The 11,486-nt window shown below is 48.0% G+C and overlaps 1 protein-coding gene across 1 annotated transcript in view; it reads right to left on the minus strand.

Annotated features, from left to right (window-relative positions):
- The window catches only part of LOC135817516 (lysophosphatidylcholine acyltransferase 2-like), a 28,574-nt gene extending 17,088 nt beyond the window's left edge, over positions 1–11,486 (minus strand). Inside the window, exons 1-4 of the mRNA XM_065330720.1 lie at positions 11,267–11,486; positions 2,081–2,226; positions 1,035–1,258; positions 664–786 (exon numbers count right to left, since the gene is read on the minus strand). Coding sequence (XP_065186792.1) covers positions 664–786; positions 1,035–1,258; positions 2,081–2,226; positions 11,267–11,380 — 607 coding nt within the window. The 5' untranslated portion in view covers positions 11,381–11,486. The remainder of the gene's footprint in view (positions 1–663; positions 787–1,034; positions 1,259–2,080; positions 2,227–11,266) is intronic.

Here is an 11,486-nt window from a genome sequence, read left to right on the forward strand (position 1 = left end):
ACTCATACACATATAACATGGATAGCACAAACACACGAACAACACACACACACACACACACACACACATACGCACACGCACACACACATACACACACATAATTATACACACACACACAATTCCTCAACATGCTGCTATGCAGACTATAGAAGGCTAGAGTAGATGCTACAGTAATACGAAAAGGAATATAAAACCGCTTGCGCAAAGTGATGAGCAGACACAACGGAAGACGCCCAAACTGCCAATGTTGTTTACTTGTAGCTTCATGCATTGTGTTCTCCCTGATCAGGAATGGATGCAAATCTTGGCCAGGACAGATATGGGGTCGCGTAGTGAACTTTGCAGATTTTAGTCATCCTATCGTCTCCCATAAGGAAATAGGGTGTGACAGGTTAATCAGGCCATTGGGCATTGTTGTGTCAGGTTCCACGTATTCAAACAGCACCCAGTACTTAGCTAAGCGGAAAGTTTGTCTCCTCTGCTCCGACTCACGGCACTCAGAAGCATTTGTTGGATTGCAATTTGCTTGCCGCCATGCATTGTGCATACAACTCAAGTCTGCATTGGAAGTAGGTTCGTTGACTGGTTGAGCCAGGCTTACCCAGTCTCCACTGAGTGTGCCACCGGCAAGCAATGACAATACGCCCGACCATCCACTCTCACCTTCCGGAAAGAAGACGATCGGCGACGACTGCCTGTCGGACTTGAGACGCTTGCGGAACTCCGCCACGCTGTCTTCCGTGTTCTTTTCATTCACCCAGATTGTCTCTGTCGCTGTCAAGAGATCTGTGCACAGTGTGAATCATGTAAAAGCAAAACAAGCCAGGGGTAGAGTATCACATGATCTACTGCTGTATCAAAATACCCCCAAAGACGTTATGAGTGAGCAGTTGGATCCATGGGATTTTCCCTTTTTCCAGCTTCAAGGCTATTCATGTATTACTGAACACGACATGTAGCGAAGCTCAATGGAGTTGCACGTACAGCAGAGGACATAGTGGATTGCTAGACTAGCATGAATAGCACAGACCTACCTCCCAGCAGCAGGTATTTGCGATTGCTTTCCAGGGACACGTAGGAACCTGCAACGTGGTAACCAAGCACAAAGGCGTCGAAAATGGACGTGTGCGGGCTGCCGACGACAATGGGTGCTTCGTCAAAGCTTGCCTGCTTGCCAATGGTACGAAGCCAGGGGAAGCCAAACGACCATAGCATTAGACGCCCGCATATATTCGATAATGCGACCTTCACGAGAAGCCTGAGTTCAGAAGAAAAGAAAGAAAATGAACAAGGTCACAGCTATGCACAAGCAGTGTTGCAATCCGACTTTTGAACATGCATACGGACTTGGGATCACAACTTGCCAGACACGTCGAGAGAGATATCACGCAAACCCCCAGAACCATACAGATCCATCCCCAATGCCGCCCGAGTCACAAGAAATCTGTTCATCGAGCCCACGGTATAAGTTGCAGATGTTCTTGAACAATATACCGTATTTCCGCAAATAAAAGGCCGTCCTCGTATACAACGCCTTCCTCGTATACAAGGCCGGGGCAGGGGCGATTGAAAAAATAAAAGACCGTCTCCGATTAGAAGACCGGGCCTACTAAATGAGTCTTTGTTCTTGTGTTAAAAATAGAAGACCGTGCTCAAACTGTGTGGCGAGAAATAGAAGACCGGGGTCAAACTGGGTTGAAAGAATAAAAGACCGTCCTCGGTTATAAGGCCGATTCAGGACGAGGTTGAAAAAATAGTAGACCGGCCTACTATTTGTGGAAATACGGTACACACCGCCAGCACTGTAATAAAACTATAACATTCCTAAAGGCCAGTTATAGCTGTGGCTGTAGCGCCGGTCAACGTGTAACTGTGACCTGAAATGTTTTGCACACGCGCGTATAGCAAGTCCAAACAAAAATTCAATAAGCAACAGGGCAGTTCGTCATTAGCTGACATGGCAGCTTGGTACAAACATGGTAGGTCAAACCTGATACAGTGAAAAGGCCATGATTCTCAAAGCCAAGCTCACCTGGGCCTACAAGGCAAAGTAAATTGATCCTGTACTCATAGCTCTTACCGTTGCCATGGCAAGTGATACTTGATTCCTTCGGCACTGGTCGGCATAGTCACCGCCACTAGCTTACACAGTATGGTGACTGGTAGTACTAGGAGCAGGACTAACGTCAGGCGAATAGGAAGTATGACCAGTGCGCCAAAAGCTACCTGTACACCAGTACCAACATACAGACACATACACATACACATACACACACCACACACACATACACCACACACACATACACACACACACACACACATACACCACACACACATACACACACACACATACACACACACACACACACATACACACACACACATACACACACACACACACACACTTCAGACCGGCCCATCGCGGAAGCGATGATAGCGAACAGCTATGTTAGACATAGCAACTTGTGCTGGGATTACACCATTCAACAGGCAAGGCTTGCAAGGCCGCACCACTCCGAAAGGAGCCAGAGTCATTGTCAGGAGCAGAAACGGAGATAACGACTCCTTCGCCTCTCCGCTTCTGCTCCCCGACACATGACTCAGGTCGCGTCGTCGCGAAAGAGATACACATCCGAGGGGTTACCAGCCCACTGCGAATGGCGGAGAGTGGATGCACACGGATACACACGGATACACACGGATACACACACGGATACACACACACACACACACACACACACACACACACATACACACACAATGAAATATTTTCGTTATGGGGTGGGAGAGGTCGACCGATTTCGTTTTAGAAAACATTGATACATGTACATGGAAGTAGGAGCAGTTACACACTTGCGACTTTCGTCGAATATGCATGTATATGCCTCCCGGTTTTTCCGGGAAATCAACAATAGTCCCGGGATCCTGGGGATTTCAAGCAAACACCCGGAAAAGTCACATTTTTGTCTGATCCAGGTTTTTCCTGAAAACTCCAGGAACTTGACTCCAATGGACACCCTTAGCAAACAACGTTATGTTGTAACGGTATTACCGTAAGGGGGAAAATACCGTGATTTGGGTTCGACCTTTAGCAAGATGCACACTATTTTTAGTACGCTGTTGCCACGAGAATAGCTTTTACTTCGCGCGGTACAACCATTTATGTCACCATATATGCGATACAAGGTGAAATGCGTACGGACTATGCAATATTTGGCCAAAAAACGTACCGTTGGTCACAACGATAAATCAGCCCCCATAACGTGTTTACGCTGCAGCTTCAACGCTATTTGGGTGATCAAGGTACGAGTACCGTAAAAAATAGTGTTACCGTTGTTTGCTAAGGGTGTCTAATGTCCTGTTTTCCCCCCAAAAAAATGTAAGGTACGCACCACAGCACCAGCCTAGCCTGATCTGCACCGACAGGCGCGCGCTAACTTATCTAACTGCACTGCAGGGTCGAGCTGTGCTGTTCCGTCCGTCGGCAGAAGGCCTTGATGCCACCCTGTCTGAGCTGCGTGATTTCAAAAGTGCGCCTGACTACATCCTTCTTGTCAACTACAGCAGCCTTGACCAGTTGTGGTTTCTGGTCGGCAAGCTGACGACGCCAGAAGATACATCCAAGCTCCGATTTTCCCACATCAGCAAGCTTGCGAAGGTGGCTCTGGTGTCACCGCACTCAAACGCTGACCCAGAACGGTTATTCAGCATGGTGAAGAAGATCAAGACCAGCCACTGCAGCCTCCTGAAGCCGGAGACCACCAGCAACCTGATCAGCTGCAAGTGCAACGATCTGGTGCCGTGCCACGAGAGTGCTGCAGTGCTGTCACCAGAGTTTCTCGCCGACTCCTTGCCGCGACAATGGTCATCTCACTGAAGCTCAACGGCACTTCAATTACAAGCACTCTGGTTCCAGGATGGTTATTGGTCGCGCAAAGTGACCCACTACCGGTATGACTAGCCTGTAGCATGCTGAATCGGCCGCTGCCGCTGGCACATTAGATGAAGATGCAGCCGGCGATGATGCCTTTCTGTGAGTGTAATTTGTTAACTTGCTGCCAATGTCTTTTTCTGGCAAGTCATGGTCATTGTGTGATATTTTGAATTATTTTCCCGTTCTGCTTTAGGTTTACTTTTAGGGATTTATGCTTCTAAATTTCTTCCGCTTTAGATTTCAAAAACGACGTTTGAAGCAGACACTTTCTTCACAAATTTACCGCCGATGTCGCAACATATTAGATGTTTAATGCAACTATTTTATTATTCGCAGATGTTCAGGCCCCCGGATTGTACCGGTATGTGCTGCTCTTGTTGCTGTGTATTTTCAGCTAAGTTTTTGGTGAGAGTTCAGGCCCCACCGATGATGAGATTCATCGGTTGTGTTACTTTCAATAGTCATTAACGTTGATACAGTCTCCTTCTTTGCATATGGTTTCATTGCCTGTTTCCTGATTCTGGTGATATACTCGTATCGTTTGTCCTGAGCCGTCGAACGTTTTTTTGCGGTAAAAGTTATTTTTCACGTGTTTTCGTGCCACCCAGGGATTTTGAGAGAAATCCAGGGTTCTGCACGTCTTGTCAAGGGGTAGAGGTTAGTGTGGTTGGTCAGTATGTGAGAGGTATTTGCTAGGGATGCGACGAATAATCGATTATTCAAACATATTCGATCTGACAGCGCATCAAGTATATTTGAATAATTTCAAATTCAAAGGTTCGAAGTATCACTGCAATGCAGACCTAGTGCCTAAGCATGCTAAGACATCCTTAGTTGGCGACAATGATACATGAGTTAGCGCTGCTGCAAGGGTAATCCCACCCAAGCGAGCAGTGTCTGGACAGAGGGGAGCTATGACATCTTGGAGGATAAGGACGGGTAAAGCACGTGCTCGGGTTCCGAAAGCATAACTGGTGATGATCATCTTTTCTGGGGACTACTAGTAGTATGTGGAGAATAGTAGATTATTCGCTTGCTCGTTGAATTTGCATTCGAGCGAATAATCATTTGTGAAAATCGTGGTTCATTACATCACTAATATCAAGGGTACATCTTGATGTTATTATGCAAAGCTCATGGTTGTGTACTCTTGCTAGTATTTGGGCATATGCACCATTTGAGGATGGTTTTCGGTGTTTTGGCGCAGGTAAGCTTTCACAGGAATTTCCGAATTTGGGGGAAGCTTTTTTTCGGAGTCTGGTCTACTACCGTATTTTTGGGAAATAGTGCCGGTCTTTTATTAGCGCCTGTCTGAAATAAGCGCCACATCATTTCAGGGCTTTTGTCCGGTTTTTTTTCAAATCTAATAGGTGAAATGTTAGGGCTCGCTAACTACTAAGCTGTAAGATATTGTCTGTTGCATGACCAGTGACTGAGTGTGGTTTGTGTAGATATCATACATGCAGATGTAGTACTATGTACGCATGTGCAGGCATGCACGTGCTTGTACCGCTTTTTAAAGTATAGCTGCAGGAGAGAGATGACACACTAAAGAAGACCGGTTTAGCACAATGGCTGTGACTGAATAGATGTCTACATTGGCGCAGTGAACAAAATGACAAAGGGCAGGACGCCCAAGGAATTTATTCCTGACTATGCTGCGAGCAACATCGGCGCTGATTTTGAACTCTGGCTCGAGGACAGATGATTTCCTTCAAATCAGTGAAGTGGCGGAAGCAGCTGACAAGAAACGCTTGTTCTTGAATCTGGCTGGATTAGCAGTGAGGCGCATCGTGAAAGGACTGGTTCTCACGGCGCAGCAGACACAAGATGGCTCACCTGCAGATGAGTACCGAGCCTTGACAGAGGCATTGTCAGCACACTTCCGACCGTCAACAAATGTCACGTCTGAACGTCACAAATTCCGCCAACTCCGCCAAATGGAGGGCGAGTCTGTGACTTCGTTCGTTGGACGGCTGAGGGAAAAGGCAGATGTTTGCGAATTCAGCTCTTCTTCTGTGGATACCACCAAATTAGAGACCAGCTGATTGTGGGCCTGCGTTCTGTTGAGCTTCGAAAGGAGCTGCTGAAACAGCCGAAGCTGACCCTGAACGACGCCGTCACCAAGTCAGTGGCGTTGGAAGCGTCGATTACTGACAGTGAACTGGACGATAGTACCAGAGCTAGTGACGCACCGCCTGTGTTCCCCGTGCCCATCCAGCGTGTGCAAGCTGTCTTTGCAGCTGGTTCTGGATCAGATGGTGGAAAGAAGTGCAAATACTGCGGACGTAGCCACAAACCAGGCATGCGTAACTGTCCTGGGGCCAACGTCACCTGCAACAACTGTGGCAGGCGAGGGCATTTTGCAGCTGTCCGCATGTCAAACAAGGTGGAAAGACACGAAGAAAGAACCCGGCCAGTAGAGGCTGAGCCTGATGAGTATGAGCATGCAAGTCTCATGTACGACTCCGCTTTCGCCGTCAGTAGCTCGGCACTCGCAGGCGACAAGACATTCCAGTAGGGGTGAAACGATTAGTTCGAATATTCGAGTATTCGTTCGAAAATTTCAAACGAGCAAGTATTCGAAATTTTGCACTCGATCGTTTTTATTTTTTTTATTTTTTTATTTTTTTTTTAGTATTGGCATTGTATTTTTCAAAAACTTTCCTTGTACCGCTGGTCCACTGGTATGCATGCGTTATGCATGGTTTGAGTCAGTATTTTAAGACTTGGACGATGCGATCACCACGGCAAGTAACGTTCTGAGATATAAAAGTACTGATGAAAATCGTTACTTTACACTCTGTACAAGACATTGGCGACTTTTGTTCTACATGTATGTTCACAGATAATTTCTTCCGAATTGGTCGAGAACTCGCAAATCTAGTGCTTTTGAATTTTGATAAAATACTCGAAATAATCGGATACTCGATCGAATATTATGAACGAGTGATCGATTGATCAAAATAGATACTCGTTTCACCCCTACATTCCAGACTACACTCAAAGTCAATGGTGAGCTGTGCACTGGACTAGCTGCTAGACACAGGGGCAACTCGGACAATCCTCACTGATGATGTGATCAAACCAACGCGCAAGAGTGATCGCTTGCTGAAAGCGTACAATGGCGGTGTCGTAGAGACTTTGGGCATGGCTGATGTCCACATTTCACATGGTAGCAAGAATGTGAAGTGCAGTTGTTTCGTGGTAGCAGCCAGTCAACGCTCCGTTCTATTCGGACAGGATGTCATCAAGGAGCTGAACCTCCTGTCACAAGCAAACATGATGAACGTGTCACCCATTAAAATCTCTCTGGAAGAAGGTTCAAAACCTCTGGCCCAGCCACCACGACGCCCGGCTTTCAGTATTCGGGCTGACATTGAGACCGAGCTGAAACGGCTGACTAAGTTGTACTATCATTGAACCCGTCAAGGAAGCCACGCCGTGGGTGTCACCACTTGTTCCAGTCCGCAAACCGAATGGAGCACTGCGGCTATGCGTGGACTACAGAGAACTGAATAAGAGAGTGACACATGAGCGCAATGTTCTTCCAACAGTTGATGAGATCACAGCTAAGCTGGATGGCGCAGCGGTCTTCTCAGTTCTGGATGCTGAATCTGGAGTCCATCAGCTACTCTTGTCAGAAGAAGCAAGGCCTCTAACGACTTTCTCATCGCACTGTGGCCTGTTCCGTTTCAATCGTTTGCCTTTCGGGATTGCATGTGCGCTTGAGATTTTCCAGCGAGTGGTGTCCGACATTCTGGAAGGCCTGCCAGGAGTCATCGTCTACATCGACGACATCCTAGTGTTTGGCTCAAATCAAGCAGAACACAATGCACGGCGGCTAGAAGCAGTCAAGCAGCGACTGCAAGCAGCTAACCTCCAACTCAACTGGACCAAGTGCCGACTGAACCAGGACCCTGTGAAGTATCTGGGACATTGACTAAGTGCGACCGGCTTGTCCCCAGATGATGACAAGTTACAAGCCATCCAGGAGCTGGCCCCTCCGAAATCTATCTCTGATGTGCGACGTTTCCTGGGGATGGCTGCGTACCTTGGAAAGTTCATTCCGAACTTGGCCCAGATCACGGCTTCTCTGTGCAAGCTAGCGAAGCGTGATCCCTTCAGTGTAGATGATGAAGTCCTGCAGGCATTCACCTCATCAAAGGCTGGTATAGCGTCAGCTTTGCAAGCGTTGGCATTCTTTCAACCAGCGTTGGACGTCCCCACTGCTATCAGCTGTGATGCATCGCCAGACGGTTTGGGAGCAGTCCTGTGGCAGAAGAATACCAGTGGCTGTTGGGTACCAGTAACATGCGCCAGTCGCTCTCTATCTGATGTTGAGTCACGCTATTCTCAGCTGAAATGAGAGATGCTGGGAGTGGTATTCGGCCTGACTCGGTTTCGGCAGTATGTACTAGACCGAGAAGTGCAAGTGTTTATGGATCACAAGCTGCTTATTTCTATCGTCCAGAAGTCGTTCGACGAAGTGCCACCGAGGCTTCAGAGATGGCTGGTCGCATAGATGCCCTATCGCTACAGCTTGGTATTCGTCCCTGGTCAGCAGATGGTTTGCGCTGACACACTCTCTCGAGCTCCTCTACCTGATCGCACAGCTTCACCTGTACTGCAGAGGCACGTTCAATGGCGAAATTCGTTAGTCTCAATCTCGAGGCTTGTCCGGTTCGTTGCAAGGACATTCGCCAGGCTACGGACACTGATCCGATACATTACACTACATCTCCCTTAACGGAAAGAGTTGCAGGCCCAGGCAATGCTATGCCCAGGGATAGAGTTCTGTCATGATGTTACTTATTACCCCACACCTTACTTCCTGCTACGCCATCAGTTGACAGCCATTGACGGGATTGTCATGCTGGACAATCGCTATGTCATTCCCGAAGAGCTCCGTCCAGCGGTGCTGCGACTAGCACATGAAGGTCATCCAGGCATCAATGCATTCCGCGATACCCATCGCGAATGGGTTTGGTGACCAGCTCTCATGAAGGATGCCAATCTGCTTGCAGTAAATGCTCTGAATGCTAGCGTAAATGCTCCAATCCAGCGCAACAGCTCCTCCCTACAGAGATAGAAGACGTCTGGCAGAAACTGGCCATTGATTTTGTTACCATTGAGGGAGCCACGCTCCTGTCTGCTATTGATTATGGTTCCCGCTGGCCAGAGCTTCTACCACTGTCCAATACTACGACAACGGGTGTGATCGACAAGCTGATGGAGTTGTTCGCACGGTTTGGTCTGCCTTCAACACTCGCCTCGGATTGGGGTCCACAGTTTGCATCCACTGAGATGTCCAAGTTTCTCGCTCAGCTGGGTGTTGAGCATTGCAAGTCTAGCCCCCGGTATGCCCGCTCTAACGATATGGTGGAGCAACTACATCGTCTGGTGAAAGAACAAGTTGCCAGTCTGAGACCTCATCTACCGCTACACCGAAGCATCACTCAAGTCTTGTTCGACATTCGAAATTCGCGGCACCGGATGCTAGGTACATCGCTGAGCGAAGCGTTGTTCAGCAGAGTCATTTGGACACAGGTTCCAGCATCCATCACTCCACAGATCGTCAACCCATCTGAGCAGATCAAGGCGAAAGCAGCAATGGTTGAAGGCCATGGCTCACGCCGAGGTGTCCACAAGTTACCCCATTTGCCATCAGGTACGCGGGTAGTGCTCCATGATGGGTATAGCGACCCTCGAAAAAAAAAAAAAGAAAAAAAAAGGAAGGTAGTAGAGCAATATGGTCGACAGGTTGGGGTCACTGATGGGTCATGCATACTGCTCCAGAACTGTCAGAACGTCACCGAGTTTGTAGCACCAGCAGCAGCAGCGCCGGAAGCACCCATGAGTGAAGTTCCGGCGCAGTTAGAGAGGGAGCATGTGCCAGGGGTCACTGATGGGTCACGCATACTGCTCCGGAACTGTCAGAACGTCACCGAGTTTGTAGCACCAGCAGCAGCAGCGCCGGAAGCACCCATGAGTGAAGCTCCGGCACAGTTAGAGAGGGAGCATGTGCCAGGGGTCACTGATGGGTCACGCATACTGCTCCGGAACTGTCAGAACGTCACCGAGTTTGTAGCACCAGCAGCAGCAGCGCCGGAAGCACCCATGAGTGAAGCTCCGACACAGTTAGAGAGGGAGCATGTGCCAGTGCCAGTGTTTGCTCCAGCACTGCCAGTGTCCGCCCCAACAAACCTTCCGTCAGCAAGCAGCGCAACATCCAGACCCGAAGCTCCGGTAACTGCGCTCACATTGCCGTTGTCTTCTGCAGCTTCGCCGGAGACAACAACACCACCTGCAACACCGGCCTGTATCAGTGTATGTCACTGTATATCACTGTCACCGCCAAAATCTCGTCCAAGTGTATTCCGCGAGGGCGTACAGACCAGAGCTGGCCGTCAGATCAAGCTTACAGAGAAAGCACGTGAAGCTAACACAAGTTAAAGATTCTAAACAACGCCAATCTGGTAGCGATTGAAGCCACTCATTTGGTGATGCATGACTCAACGACTCAGATGAATATTTCGAATTTTTTACTTTTTTTCCCTTATTGGTCGAGTTTGCATTGAAACTCGAACTCATTGTGTTCTGCACTGATCCTCAAGTTTGGGTCAGATTATTGCTAATAGTTGCAACACTTCCCGTCTCTCTTTTACTCCAACACCTGCACATACATTCCTCTGCAAGCTGCAGGATACGGATACCGGTCCGGATGCAAGTGTTTTTTGTGTTTTTTTTGTTTTGTTTTCCTTTTTTTTCTTTTTGAGGGAAGGGGGTAATAATGTAAATATCGTACATGCAGTTGTATTGTAGTACTATGGACGCATATGCAGGCATGCACGTACTTGTACCGCTTTATGTATAGCATGCAGGAGAGAGATGACATGGCGCACTTCTGATAGAGAACTAAAGAAGATCGGTATAGCACAATGGCTGTTTTGCGAGTGACTGAATAGATGTCTACAGTTTGCACTGTCTTCTTGCATTACTGTTTGATCACAAGTACATTTATTTATTCGGTTGTGCCTACAAGACGTTTGTGAGTTACGAGTGCATGGTTCAATTTTTCGTTCACATGAAGCACACCTAGTACCTACCCACATTTCTTATTGCCCTTATATGGTGCGGCCAGTATTGCCGAAAATAGGGTACATGACTGTATTTGAGAAAATACGGCAAATCCACTGGAAATCTACACCAAGTCTAGATGTTGAGCCCCAAAGCCCATTCCCCTAGAAGTTTGCATAGTTGTTTGTCATGTACACATGACCAACAACCCATTTTCGGTGTGCCGATACTATTGTATTTTGTTTTACTGACCTGTAAACAACGAAGAGGTGTCCATTGCAATCGAAAGCAGAACGGGTTTTCTTTGGGTTCGGGAAGTCGCCGAACAGACAGGCCACGGGTGGCAGAATATTGCTCAGCTGCCATGGCCACCTTTCTCGTCTCTTATCGGCGAGAGTTTCCAAGCCAGAAGACAGAGAAAGAGCTCTACACCAAAATAACCAAGGCCAAAATAATCCTCGACACTGCGAAC

This window comes from Sycon ciliatum, chromosome 5 (assembly GCF_964019385.1).
Source record: "Sycon ciliatum chromosome 5, ocSycCili1.1, whole genome shotgun sequence".
Classification (NCBI taxonomy): domain Eukaryota; kingdom Metazoa; phylum Porifera; class Calcarea; order Leucosolenida; family Sycettidae; genus Sycon; species Sycon ciliatum.